The 14,318-nt window shown below is 40.8% G+C and overlaps 1 protein-coding gene across 1 annotated transcript; it reads right to left on the reverse strand.

The window, feature by feature from the left end:
• Positions 1-10,238: 10,238 nt before the first annotated feature.
• atf3 (activating transcription factor 3) lies at positions 10,239-14,017 on the reverse strand. Its single transcript, XM_047387107.1, has 4 exons — positions 13,878-14,017; positions 12,410-12,662; positions 12,205-12,312; positions 10,239-12,063 (listed from the first exon to the last, which is right to left on the reverse strand). The coding sequence occupies exons 2-4, from the start codon at positions 12,659-12,661 to the stop codon at positions 11,761-11,763; spliced, it is 663 nt and encodes a 220-aa protein (XP_047243063.1). The 5' UTR covers position 12,662; positions 13,878-14,017; the 3' UTR covers positions 10,239-11,760.
• Between the last annotated feature and the right edge of the window lie 301 nt (positions 14,018-14,318).

Consider the following 14,318-nt stretch of genomic DNA (forward strand, 5'->3'; position numbering starts at 1 on the left):
AGTTCCTGCACGTTTCTGATGAAGTTCTGATGAAGTTCCTGCATGTTTCTGATGAAGTTCTGATGAAGTTCCTGCATGTTTCTGATGAAGTTCTGATGAAGTTCCTGCATGTTTCTGATGAAGTTCCTGCACGTTTCTGATGCAATTCCTGCACGTTTCTGATGAAGTTCTGATGAAGTTCCTGCATGTTTCTGATGAAGTTTCTGCCCGTTTCTGATGCAATTCCTGCACATTTCTGATGAAGTTCTGATGAAGTTCCTGCACGTTTCTGATGAAGTTTCCGCCCGTTTCTGATGAAGTTCCTGCCCGTTTCTGATGAAGTTCTGATGAAGTTCCTGCATGTTTCTGATGAAGTTTCCGCCCGTTTCTGATGAAGTTCCTGCACGTTTCTGATGCAGTTCTGATGAAGTTCCTGCATGTTTTTGATGAAGTCTCCGCCCGTTTCTGATGAAGTTCTGATGAAGTTCTGATGAAGTTCCTGCATGTTTCTGATGAAGTTTCCGCCCGTTTCTGATGCAATTCCTGCACATTTCTGATGAAGTTCTGATGAAGTTCCTGCATGTTTCTGATTAAGTTTCCGCCCGTTTCTGATTAAGTTCCTGCATGTTTCTGATGAAGTTCTGATGAAGTTCCTGCATGTTTCTGATGAAGTTCCTGCACGTTTCTGATGAAGTTCCCGCACGTTTCTGATGAAGTTCTGATGAAGTTCCTGCATGTTTCTGATGAAGTTCCTGCATGTTTTTGATGAAGTTCTGATGAAGTTCCTGCATGTTTTTGATGAAGTCTCCGCCCGTTTCTGATGAAGTTCTGATGAAGTTCTGATGAAGTTCCTGCATGTTTCTGATGAAGTTTCCGCCCGTTTCTGATGCAATTCCTGCACATTTCTGATGAAGTTCTGATGAAGTTCCTGCATGTTTCTGATTAAGTTTCCGCCCGTTTCTGATGAAGTTCCTGCATGTTTCTGATGAAGTTCCTGCATGTTTCTGATTAAGTTTCCGCACGTTTCTGATGCAGTTCTGATGAAGTTCCTGCATGTTTTTGATGAAGTCTCCGCCCGTTTCTGATGAAATTCTGATGAAGTTCTGATGAAGTTCTGATGAAGTTCCTGCATGTTTCTGATGAAGTTTCCGCCCGTTTCTGATGCAATTCCTGCACATTTCTGATGAAGTTCTGATGAAGTTCCTACACGTTTCTGATGAAGTTCCTGCATGTTTCTGATGAAGTTCCTGCATGTTTCTGATGAAGTTCCTACATGTTTTTGATGAAGTCTCCGCCCGTTTCTGATGAAATTCTGATGAAGTTCTGATGAAGTTCTGATGAAGTTCCTGCATGTTTCTGATGAAGTTTCCGCCCGTTTCTGATGCAATTCCTGCACATTTCTGATGAAGTTCTGATGAAGTTCCTACACGTTTCTGATGAAGTTCTGATGAAGTTCCTACACGTTTCTGAAGCAGTTCCTGCACGTTTCTGATGAAATTCCTGCATGTTTCTGATGAAGTTCTGATGAAATTCCTGCATGTTTCTGATGAAGTTTCTGCCCGTTTCTGATGAAGTTCCTACACGTTTCTGATGAAGTTCTGATGAAGTTCCTACACGTTTCTGATGAAGTTCTGATGAAGTTCCTACACGTTTCTGATGAAGTTCCTGCATGTTTCTGATGAAGTTCCTACACGTTTCTGAAGCAGTTCCTGCACGTTTCTGATGAAGTTCCTGCACGTTTCTGATTAAGTTCCTGCACTGTTTCTGATGAAGTTTCTGCACGTTTCTGAGGCAGTTCCTGCATGTTTCTGATGAAGTTCCTGCACGTTTCTGATGAAGTTCTGATGAAGTTCCTGCACGTTTCTGAAGCAGTTCCTGCACGTTTCTGATGAAATTCCTGCATGTTTCTGATGAAGTTCTGATGAAATTCCTGCATGTTTCTGATGAAGTTTCTGCCCGTTTCTGATGAAGTTCCTACACGTTTCTGATGAAGTTCTGATGAAGTTCCTACACGTTTCTGATGAAGTTCTGATGAAGTTCCTACACGTTTCTGATGAAGTTCCTGCATGTTTCTGATGAAGTTCCTACACGTTTCTGAAGCAGTTCCTGCACGTTTCTGATGAAGTTCCTGCACGTTTCTGATTAAGTTCCTGCACTGTTTCTGATGAAGTTTCTGCACGTTTCTGAGGCAGTTCCTGCATGTTTCTGATGAAGTTCCTGCACGTTTCTGATGAAGTTCTGATGAAGTTCCTACACGTTTCTGATTAAGTTCCTGCACGTTTCTGATGAAGTTCCTACACGTTTCTGATTAAGTTCCTGCACGTTTCTGATGAAGTTCCTGCATGTTTCTGATGAAGTTCCTGCATGTTTCTGATGAAGTTCCTGCACGTTTCTGATGAAGTTCCTGCACGTTTCTGATGAAGTTCTGATGAAGTTCCTGCACGTTTCTGATGCAGTTCCTGCACGTTTCTGATGAAGTTCTGATGAAGTTCCTACACGTTTCTGATTAAGTTCCTGCACGTTTCTGATGAAGTTCCTGCATGTTTCTGATGAAGTTCCTGCATGTTTCTGATGAAGTTCCTGCATGTTTCTGATGAAGTTCCTGCATGTTTCTGATGAAGTTCCTGCACGTTTCTGATGAAGTTCCTGCACGTTTCTGATGCAGTTCTGATGAAGTTCCTGCACGTTTCTGATGCAGTTCCTGCACGTTTCTGATGAAGTTCTGATGAAGTTCCTACACGTTTCTGATGCAGTTCCTGCACGTTTCTGATGAAGTTCCTGCATGTTTCTGATGAAGTTCCTGCACGTTTCTGATGAAGTTCTGATGAAGTTCCTGCATGTTTCTGATGAAGTTCCTACACGTTTCTGATGAAGTTCTGATTAAGTTCCTGCAGTTGTTCAAGGTAAATGTACATATGTAAATAATTGTTATTTTTTTCTAGAGATATGATTTAGTTAGAGTGTGCATAAAGAAATTGTGAATATTGTTTCCACCCCTTACATTATCAGTCTTATAGGTTGTAATGCTTGATGTTTCCCAGCATTCCCAGCTGGTTAAAGCTGTAACAAACATCTGTTTGTGTGACAGCAGTGTAAAGACGGGAGTCTCCAAGAGTGTGTGTGTGTGTGTGGGGAACAACCAATCCAACCTGACCCGACCTCTGTCACAGGCAATCAACCTATCAGAACTTAATAGGCAGAACCTGGACATAGCTGGGTAGTGTGAATCGATTAGCGACCCAACTGCAAACATGTGCCGCCGGCAGCCAATAAAAACTTTAACTTTGAGGTGATGTTTAAATTCTAACATTCTTTTAACATATTCATTGTTTTAGCCTCGTCTTCTTTGTTTCCCTGTACAGTACTCTCAATTACCTTCTGTCACCATATGTATGTTGATATGTCATCAGCATACATATGGGAAGAGTTGTTATAATCTGAACTAGAAGGAGCGTTCAAATATTGAATAACAGTGTTCCAAGAATGGAGCCTTGAGAAACCTCACTGGTGATCTCAGTTTGCTACGTTTTCCAACTCCCAAATGTTACAAAGTAGTCTCATTCAAAGAACTTGGGTCTGAAGCAAAGTACCAGACGATCCCACCCACCTTTCCAGTCTACAGAAGTGTATTAATGTTTGCCTTATAAGGCTAAAACAACCCACCAGTTTCAAGATGGTTTAGCTGAGACAGAAAACCTCTTTAAAAGCTGAAAAAGGAAGCAAACAGTAAAGACGTTTTAAACACGCTGTGGTGGAAAGAGAAGAGAGTGAGATTGTCTGTTTTCCTGAGAAACTGACTCTTAAATCTGAACGGGTGCTTAATGGTAACAGATGAAGAAACCTGATGTTGCAACAAAAGTTAGAAAAGACTTAAATTTCCTCACAGTTTGACTCTGTGGTAAAACTGCTTTTGCTTTTAAAGAGCTCTTAAAAAGCAACAATATAAGAAGAAATGCTTCCATACAAATCACTAGATGCTTCACTGAACCACTGACAACTCTGAGTTCATTGAAGGAGGTTGTTTTCACTGAGACAAGTTTAAATCAATGACTATCATCCCTCATCCTGATGTCAGAGGTGTTTAGAGGTTCATGGATCAACCTCAGGATCATTTGGAAGTCTGGGCCCAACAAAATGTTGCCTTTAAACTGGATTTGATCACAAACCTTATGATCACACCAGTGAAATAAATTCAGTCATATTTTCAGGGCTGTCCTGAGATATAAGCAGACTTTGCAGCTCCCCCTGAGAACATGAATCCACCCTGGATGGGTTTGCAGACGCATCAGTTGTAAGCAAACTGCAGAAAACTTTCAAAGTTTGAATTTAACTGAATCAGCAGTGAGTTCTGAGAAGACCTGGACTTAGCCTGAAAATTTGAATAAGCTCTCCTTACAGGTCCCCCCCCCCCCTTGCTCTCTGCGGTGCTACAACCCTCCCTCTGCAGCTCCTCTCTCCACAGCCGGGCTACGGATGATGGTGGTAAACAGCTTTGGCACATTCACTGGTAGAGACGAAACATCAACGTATGCTTTGCATGGACCATGACCTAGACTTTGACTACGAACTTGGACCTCAAATCATTAGCATAGCTGCAGCACACCAGCAATCTTGAGCTTGAACGAAGGTAAATGCAAGGGAGGGGTGTGAGCAGAGCTACACATGCGTAATTGACACTATTGAAACATTCCTCGTGGCTCTGATTGGTTGTTTTGGGCCAGGGGCGGGATTACGGCAAATAGCAATAAAACCACTGGGAGGAGCCAGAGGAGCTTAATTTTTTTCACAGTAGCTGTTAATTTATTAGATCAGGAAGAAAACAACAACAACATTTAGGGTTCTGAGAGATATGTTATTATTATTACTAACAGCAATAACAACAATGTTACTGCTATTACAAAAGAAAAATGAATGATGTGATACATTGTAATTAATATTCCGAGTAATTCACTGCTGGCCATGTGAAAGCTCAGGGCCTTAAATAACCTTGGTCTGCCTCTGGCTGTTAGATCAGGGTTCAGACTCAGTCTGGAAAACTGTGGATTTTATTTTTCGTTTTATGGATGTTTCCCAGGTTACGATGAGTATAGAAAAAGAAAATAGGAATAAAAATAATTAGATTTTCCAGATTTTATTCAGTTTATCTTGTCTAAACACGGTATCTTTCCTTTCCTTCTCAATGTAATATCATGATGTCATAAGCATTTAAAAAAAAAGGTTAAAAAAGATGATTTCATGGCAAATTAAACTAAAATAAATCTGTATAATAATTTAGGTTTGAATGAAAATAAAAGTTGAACTGATCTTTTTAAATAAAACCTCCGCAATTATAATGTCATGAAACTCCTTGCTGGGAAGCTTTTTGTCACTTGTTGCTTGTAGGAGAGACATCTGGACTCGTCTGTTTCTAAAGAGAACAAAAGAAAGGAACCTTAAAGCCTTTTTTATCCGTCCAGTCTTTGCACTCTGATTCCAGTGCTGATCCAATAACAAGTGAGTCAGTTTCTGAGAAGGTTTTTTCATGAGGAGCTGGTAACGCTTCCAGGTCCTGTTTGTTACCAGCCATGACCTTCAGCCTCTCCACCACCGGAAGTTGCCACCACATTATGACACTGCTGTTTCATCAGTTAGCTTGCATCTGCTTGTCACCGAATTGCATCAGTTTCCCAATTAGCTGAGTGAATAACACAGACTCTGGACTCTGCTTTTCCTCCTGCTACCTTCTGGTTGCACCTTGACCGTTTTGGAGCCACCATCCATCCCGGCTGTTTGCAGGACAGGCAAAAGCAGGTCTGAACCCTCAGGACTGAGTGTTTATCAGTTCATGACGCATGAAACAGCAAATCTCAGTTCAAACATCTGAGAGAAACATTTAGACTTCCAGTGACTGCGGTTTTTACCCCAAACTGAACCCACATGAGGCGTAATGTTCTCTGCAGGGTGGGTTGAAACTTCGTACTTCTACTTTTTCATCAAGTGTGAGTCCTTTTCTGTGAAGAGCTCGTTCAATGAAACAGAAAGAAACTCGCTCCTCTCTTCCATGTTCGTGCAGTAACTCTGTGAAGTGGTGCACATAAAGATATTTCCTTTGTGGAACAATAAGACCAAACATCTAAAATATGTCAAAGCATCTTCATGTTAGAGCCTGGATGCTTGCTCCCCTATTGTCTCTAAACTTGGTTTAATTACAGCTGCAGAAATGATCCTTGAACCTTGTGTCCTCCCCCTGAAAATGTGTCAGAAGCTGATCTTTTAATATTTTCTACATCGGGAAAGAAGAGCAGCTGGAGTCAGTTTTCAGCTCAACCTTTTGGAAGAAACTGGAAAATATTTTCCAAAACCTTGCTGTTGTGCAACACACTCTGATGATGGTGTGCATACTAAATCATTTCTAAACTTTAACTTCTTTCAGAGCCAGGCCCTAGTGGACATGACTGGTATTCCATTTCTTTAATAATGAAAGATTAAAAAAGCAATTAAATATTTTTTAATTATTAGATGGTAACACATTGAGCCTTATTCTGAAAATGACACATTATAAAAACCAGGTTTTATGGGCAGCTTCATAGAAAGCAGAAACTGAAAGTTAGGGATGTGAGGGGTGGGATTGGTGCTTACAAATATAATTATCATAGCAACTGTGTTTAAAATAACACCGAGACAGGTCCAAACTTCACCCCAAACACAAACTGAGCTCCATCCATTCTGCTGATCTTCAGCTCTCCACACATTCAGGTAAAACCTCCAGACTTTTCCAGAGTTAACTTTCCAAGGTTCCCAGTCCTTCATTTTCATTTTAAAACATTAAACATTAATTATCTGCATACATTTATGGCTTATATTTCTACAGTGGTCAGATTTACATTTGGAACGTGGAAAACTAAGGAACAGGAAGGATGGAAGGATGGAAGGAAGGAAGGAAGGAATTTCCCAAGACCTTAAAGACTCTTCCATAGGTTACAATAATTAGAATCATTACTTCCCACATACAGAATATTAATGTGATTATTAATATTCAGAGAAACCAAGAAAAGTCATTAATGTTACTTTGGGAATCTTCTTCTGGAATCTGAGATAAAGTCCTACTAACTGAGGGTCAACATTCCTGACTGTTTATGCTTTCATCCTGCTGAAAACCAATCAGATTTTAGTTTTCATGCTGAGACAAGTCCGGCTGATGCTCTGAGCTCTTGTTGTGATAAGGGAGGTGGGTGGAGGAGGTAATTATCCACCTTTCAGCAGGTTGTTGCAGTTGGAACAGAAATCTGAGGCTCGTTTCACTTGAAGGGTTTGAGTCGGACTGTTTGGTTTTATTGGCCTGTCAGTCAAGCTGATTTTTATTTTTCCTGTGTTTTCAGAACAGTGAACACATGTGATGTAACTTCCTGTAACTCTCATTCAGTCAACATGTGAAGAGGCATAATACAAGTCAACAGCTGCTTGTGTTTAATGCTGCTTTGTGAGAATTCGAGTCATTATCCTGACAAGGCGGGATTGTTGTCAGTATTTCTGCAGATCACAGACAGTAAAAGCCTGTTTAGCTGCAGATGGTCAACATGTCCAGACTTGATCACTAGTTTAGTTCCTCCTGTTTGGGTTATGAAATGTTTCTGTTATGGAAGAAACGTAATGAGATATTTATCTTGGAGTGTGGGATGAATTTAAATCTATCATAAAAAAACACTTTTTGTTATTTTCTGCTAAATGTTCTGATGATTCTTATGAATTCCTCCCATCAAGGTTATTTTTCTTTAGGGTTTTGGGGTTTGTTTGCCTGTGAATACGTGGCTCTTATGTCAAGGATTTTAATATTTAGAAATTCAAAAAGCTTTCAAATAATCCTTTAATAATAATTAACATTATTCTTGATCACATTTAAATGGAGAGAGACTTCTGGCCTTCCTTTGCTGCTGGTTGAGTAAAAGCTGGGTGGATTGCGACAAATTGTATTTTTTTGGTCTTTGTGAGCTCTCAGCTTACAGCAGACAGGCTGGTTGTGTGTGTAGAAGCCGTATGATGAACAGCTGAGACCAAGTTTTGCGTTTACACCATTTTGTGGAGTTTGTTTATTTTCTGATTAAACTGCCTTTAGTTTTAACTGTTTTTGGTGTTTGTAGAAATGGTTTATATCAGCTTTTAGCCAAGATTCTACTATTTTTGTGGATACCGCATATGTTTATGTTTAACTGATGGATTTTGCAGTAAAGAAAGTAGAAGAAGACAAAAGTTAAATTTGGCCCCTTAGTTCTGGGGGTTAGGTGCGAACGCGACTTCTGCGATAGGAGCGGCCGATTTCCATGTTATCCTTATGTAGAGGCGCGTTCAGGAGTGGAGCGGCGCGGTGCGAAGGAGACGGAGGACGCGGTGCGGAAGGCGGAGCGAGAGCGATGGACGAATTAAAAAATCTGAAGTTTTTCCTAAATTCGTGTCCCGTCAACCAATCAGGGACTGGATGTGGTGTGACGTAGGGGGGAATGACTGCAGCGGAGAAGAAGCGGTTGTCAGTGAAGATGGAGGACCAGGTCATAGTGACAGTGTGCAGCAAGCCAGAGATGTATGACTCAACTAATTACTTTTACAGAGACAAGTACAGAAAGGACCTGGTTATGTTTAGGCACAAATATCTTATATTTAGGAGATGTGGACATTAAAAATCGGCTGTTTTTTTTTTACTGAGCTGAGATTTATTTACTCACCGAAGACAGATGGACAGGATTTCAGCAGCGGGGATACAGCGCTGGTAGTTGGTGTCCCGGAGGCCGATTCATCTCCCAACGCGGGACAGCAGATCTTCGAACTGGGTCCTGGATAGACGGAAGTACCGCTGAAATCGACCGTCATCCAGACGCAGCTCCTGGAGTAGGTGGTGGTACTCTCCGAACTGTTCCTGTCCCTGAAGAATCTGGTGAACCCAGGGACGTCGGCGGCGTTTTTTGGCTCTCCACCGGTAAAACACAGTAATTAGGTCCATGAAATCCATGTCTGCCATGTTCAGTTGAAACCAGCAAGCAGCAGATGGAAGCTCCTCCTACCTGATGACGTGGCGAAGCGATGCCGCTTGTTGCCAAATGCCAACGCGGAGTTCACGCGGAATATCAAGCGGGCAAAAGCACACAAATGACGCGAAATATTTGCAGAATCCGCGTTCGGTGTGAACGCACCATGAGGGATTTTAGAGCAATTTCTGCCTGAAATTTCATACCTTAAATAAATCAAGTATAGCTCCACAGTTATAAGGCCTACATGCAACTTTTGGTACCTGTGTAAAGGTAAGAAATAAAAGAATATTTTTCCAGTGGAACCATTATTGTAACTGTTACTATGTCTGATTTATATGTGATTAAACAAAGAAAATATAAACATTTTTGAGCCTTGCCAAAAGTTTTTTCTAAATGAACATTGCAAAACACTGTGGAAATCCTTTGGAATTCCTAGGAGAACCACCAGGTTGCATTCATCCACATCTTCACCATAACTGCAGCTAATTTGGACTGAATAAGTTGAAGCATATATGTTCCACAAAGGTTTTAGAGGGCAATGTGCCAGGCGGAAATAGCCGTTAGGCAAAGGGTGGCAAAACTGTCCCAATGTGTTTTTTACTTTATAAAAAGGAAATAAAAGGGAATCTGTTCAAATAAAAGTGCTGATTTCCATTGTAGGAGTCCTTCTGCATATGACATAGCCTTTGGTTGACATTAACCATGTGTATCATCAGAATGTATAGTTTCTAACATAACTGGAAGCTAACAGAGTAGCACGCAAGCTAGCAGCCGGCGAACAGCAACCAGCAGAATGAAATGTGCAAGCAAATTACATCACCAGAGAAGGTGCTAGAAAGACAAGTTATGCCTTGTTAGACAGGTGAGTGTCTCTAGTTTGTTATAATATGAGACATGTGGGGTGCTGCAAAGAGAAAAGTGCTTTTTGTACCATTTTGTTTACAGAATCAGGAATGTTTGAGAGACCTTAAAATGTCATCGCCTATGTTTAAGCTGCTGTAAAACTAAAAGGTTTTTGTGAAGATTAAAGCCTCCTCTTGCGATATATTTAAGAAAAAAAAATTGGTGGAGTTTTACCTAGTTTTATAAACCGCCAAAAAGGGGCGTGGCCTAGTGGGCCCGCCGGCTGAACGGTCGGGTTTAAGAGGTTTTAAGCCAAACCTGGAAAAGACACATTCAGAGTTTGGAGGGATAAAACTTGAACCTTACTCTGTGTAAACCTTTAAACGATTTTTTGGTTAAAATGACAACAATAAAAAGTAAAATAATTCATTTTTTAATGTAAAAGAGCATCAACAACAGATGAGGAAGAACACGGTGGTGGCAGCAGTGCGGTTATACCTGAAGTTTTACAGTTTATTCAGTCAGACTAAAACAAAACAGCCTTCAGTGACAGAATGAGGCACAGTGAAATATACATTAAACTCGCTGCCTGTGATTATCTAGCGTCAGGATGTACAACGATCATTAAAATTATACGTACACCATGACCATAGAATGTTGAGGTTTTTGATCTGTACATCAAATAATTTATACATTAAAACATCGTCACTAAAAACCCCGTACATTATCTGTCCTCATATTAAAATATCCTCCAGTTCCTCCAATATGAATGTCTTAAACAAATCAATTAGACAGTTTCTGATCAGTACTATTCCCTTTATCTGTGTGAGTTAACTAGTGACTGAAAGAATGGAATTTATTTTCTGATATTAAAATCTTTAGTTTGTAGGTTTTTATCAGAACAATAAAGCTTTTTCTGTAATGACCAAGTGCAGAAAAATTAAAGTTAGTAGAGGATTAGCACAAATAAGGTTTAAAAAACAAAGCAGTTCTGGGTTTTCAGCGAACAACTAAATAAATATCTCCAAAAAACATTGTTTTGTTCTGTTAGAACCAAATGAGGTATCTGCCGTTTACATGCAGCACCGCGGGCTTAATACAAGAAAATAAAGTATGCAGAATTTAAAATAATTGTAAAATAATACTTGTATGGGGGCAGCTTTCTCTTTACAGAGGAAAAATATATATGATAATATTTTTCATGGTATTTGGAATTTGTGTTCCAAAAAAGCCAAATTTAAATGAACTCCACCTAACCGTCTGCATACATGGTGATTGGTTCCTTATTAAAGGCTTTTCCACTGGGTGCAGAATTTTACCCTGCATGCAAACAGAATTTCCTTTCTTATCAGGAACTGATTTATATTTTTAGAGGTTTATTCCCACAGGAGGACAAAAAAGTCAAAAATCTACAGCCAGTGCAGCTCCTGAGCGGTAAACAGCAGTAGTATTAGTTCTACCGGTTTACAGGACACACACAGTGTTGTTAGCACAGCATCAGATCATTCTGTATTCCTTTAATAAATATACTATTACGAATACACTAAACAGTGCCATGTTCAAGTCAACATTCAAACATCTGTAGGTGACACACTCACATCTACTTTGCTCACCAGTGAAAAGGTATATTATGTGCCTTAATCACCTTCAAATCACACTTTGGTACAAAAATTAGACAAACTATATAAAAAAAGATGTTTTGTTTGGTTTCAGTGCTTTAGTGTCTGTTCTTGGCCCAGACTGTCATAATGCATCACAAACAATACAATAAAGCATAATGTGTAACGGTGAACGTCCCAACAGTCCAACCAGCAGCTACAGTTTTAGGGAGCGTAATGTCATTTTGTACCAGTTTATCAGCAGCTTTGGACAGTAGAAGAAACTGAAACTGAGTTCATGTAAAGTCTTTGCTACAGCAGTAGGAAGAAGCCAGCAGGGATCATAGATGACTTGAACACTGAATGTCGTCGAGCGTCAGCACTCCTCCATCGAGCGGTGCGACTGTGGAGGTAGATGAGGAGGAAGTGGAGGTAGAGGTGAGATTGTGGAGTTGTAAGGTGCTCTCTTTGATGTGCTGGATGAACAGGTTCCTCTCGTCCTCAGGTGTCTGGCCGTTCTGAGCTCGGACGATGCAGGTCGGCCGGTGCAGATTGAGCATGTAGACCAGCTGCTGCTTCTGCTGCTTCAGCTCCTCGATCTGGGCCTTCAGCTCGGCGTTGACGCTCTCCAGCTTCTCAGACTCCTATGTAGCAGGGAAGGAATGAGGAAGAGGATCAGACATAATCTTGACTATGTTCAAGGTTTTTTTTTGCATGATATTTCATGCAAAAACAGGCTCTTAATGTAAAAAACCCCAAAAAGAAAGCCAGAAGTTTAAAATTACCTTCTGCAGAGATTCTGTTTTCTCCTTCTTCTTGTTGCGACATTTTGCAGCTGCAATTTTGTTCCTTTCTCTTCTCCTCTTCTTCCTCTCATGCTCCTCTGGGTTCAACTGAGTTCAAGCAAAGACAAAGAGAAACGTCATCACCGATCAGGAATACTAACATGAAAGCACAGGTGATATAATAGCTACATTATATTTAACTCACCTCTCTCTTGACCCCTGCCCTGCTCAAGGGTCGCTCGGAAGCCCGGTCCGAGCTTGAGCTGTCCGAGCTCACATCGACGCTGAGCCCGCTGGACATCCGCTTATTCTGGATGGCCAGTCGGAGTTCCTCCTTCACGATGGGAGTGAAGCTAGTGAAGTCGTCCAGGGTGAGCGTGCCAGGCGGGGAGAGGCAGGAGACCAAGGCGGAGCAGCTGATGTCGGCCAGAGTGAGACCCGAATGCTGCAGCATCATTCTGCAAATAACAGACACGATATAATGTTAATAACAATAATAACCTGTATGTAACCAGCATTACATAGACATACAATGTAGTATTTACAAAGACAGTTCAAATAAAGATATTTGCGCTCAAATTAAACACTTGCACTTATGCAACTTGGAGATGATGGAATCTATAATGGTCTTAAATACATTTAAGAGTACATTCAGAGTTTTAAGTTTGAGCTCTGACTGCAAAATAAAGCTGGAGCAGAAAAGCTAAAAGATGTTTCACTTCAACTAATGATAAATTCAAATGAAAGGTGATATATAAATAATCCCAACGTTAAACACAAACTTTAACTTTTATATGTCTAAAAAATATGGCGTTGCCCTTTAAAAATGAAGAACTACAGATGAGATAAACAGGTTGGCTGGCTTTTGGTTTTGTTGAGTAAGAATGACTTGAAGTAAAAGTGCCGAGAGACTGAAACAAAACTGCGTGAGTCCGACTGTCTGTCCAAATGTCAAGATCGCAAGTTATGCAACAACAGCAGCCGGGCAGCGGGTTGCCAGGTCATGTTCCGTGAGTCCAACACAGGGAAATCTCCGGCGGAGGAAGTAAAGACAGAAAGGCCTCCAAAACATTAAAGGAAATCATTTACCGGAAGTTTATTATCTGCAAACAGCAGAAACAAATGGAGAGAGGCCGAGAAGGTCATTATGTTGTTTAATCAACATTAGCGTTATTTTAATGCTCACAAAGCGTCATAATTTAAAATTATTAAAGTTATTTCTTCAGTACAACTTAAAATCGTATATGTACATAATTTTATATCAGATGTACAGTTTTATAGTATAATGTGTTCTCTTGCGGGAACAGGAATCTGTTATTATATAATAACAAATTATTATAAATTTGATTATTAAATGTTCATGTATTTGGCATCGCTATCATTTTTGCTCCATATCCTAGTTCGTTATAAATTTGCAACAGGTCGGCTCTAAACTAAAAAGTCTTCTACAAATATAAAACAAGTCAAATATATAAATAAATGATTCTTTTTAAGTTCCTGTTTAAAACACGTGGAACAAACAGCTTCCTATTTTAGTAGATCTGAGCGCAGAGAAGCGTCCCGGGAGCGCACGGAGGGCACCGGGAACCGCTCCGCTCCTCACCGGGACGGAGCTTCCGCCACACCGCCTCCCCGCTCACCCTCATCCCCTTCAGGAGCAAAGCTGCCCCTACCTGTTAAAGTTCTGAGGTTCTGGATCAGACGGTCCGATGAGTTGGAGAAAATGAAAACGTACTTCTGTTTCTGCGTCGCCTTGCGCTTGTGTCCGCTCCGGTTGCGTCACCTGCTTTATATAAGCCTCGGACGGGGGCGGGGCCTAATTCTTACTCTATGCTAGAGAGCAGGAGTGGGAGGGGAGGGGGGCAGAGTGATGACATCATCCTATTTATAGGACGCTGATTGTGTGATGATGCAACCCAGCAACCCCGAGCTGATCTGCCATAACAGGACCGGCTTCCCCTCCTCTTCCTCCTTCCATCGTCTTTTTTCTGGTTTGCTCCCTCTTCCTCCTCCTTTCTCTCCTCTTGCATCTGTCTACTGTTTGCCACTTTCTCAGTATTTTTACTGTTTTTGTTCCTTTTTCTTTGTACTAGCTGACATTTCTCTGTCTTTCT

This window comes from Girardinichthys multiradiatus, chromosome 15 (assembly GCF_021462225.1).
Source record: "Girardinichthys multiradiatus isolate DD_20200921_A chromosome 15, DD_fGirMul_XY1, whole genome shotgun sequence".
NCBI lineage: Eukaryota > Metazoa > Chordata > Actinopteri > Cyprinodontiformes > Goodeidae > Girardinichthys > Girardinichthys multiradiatus.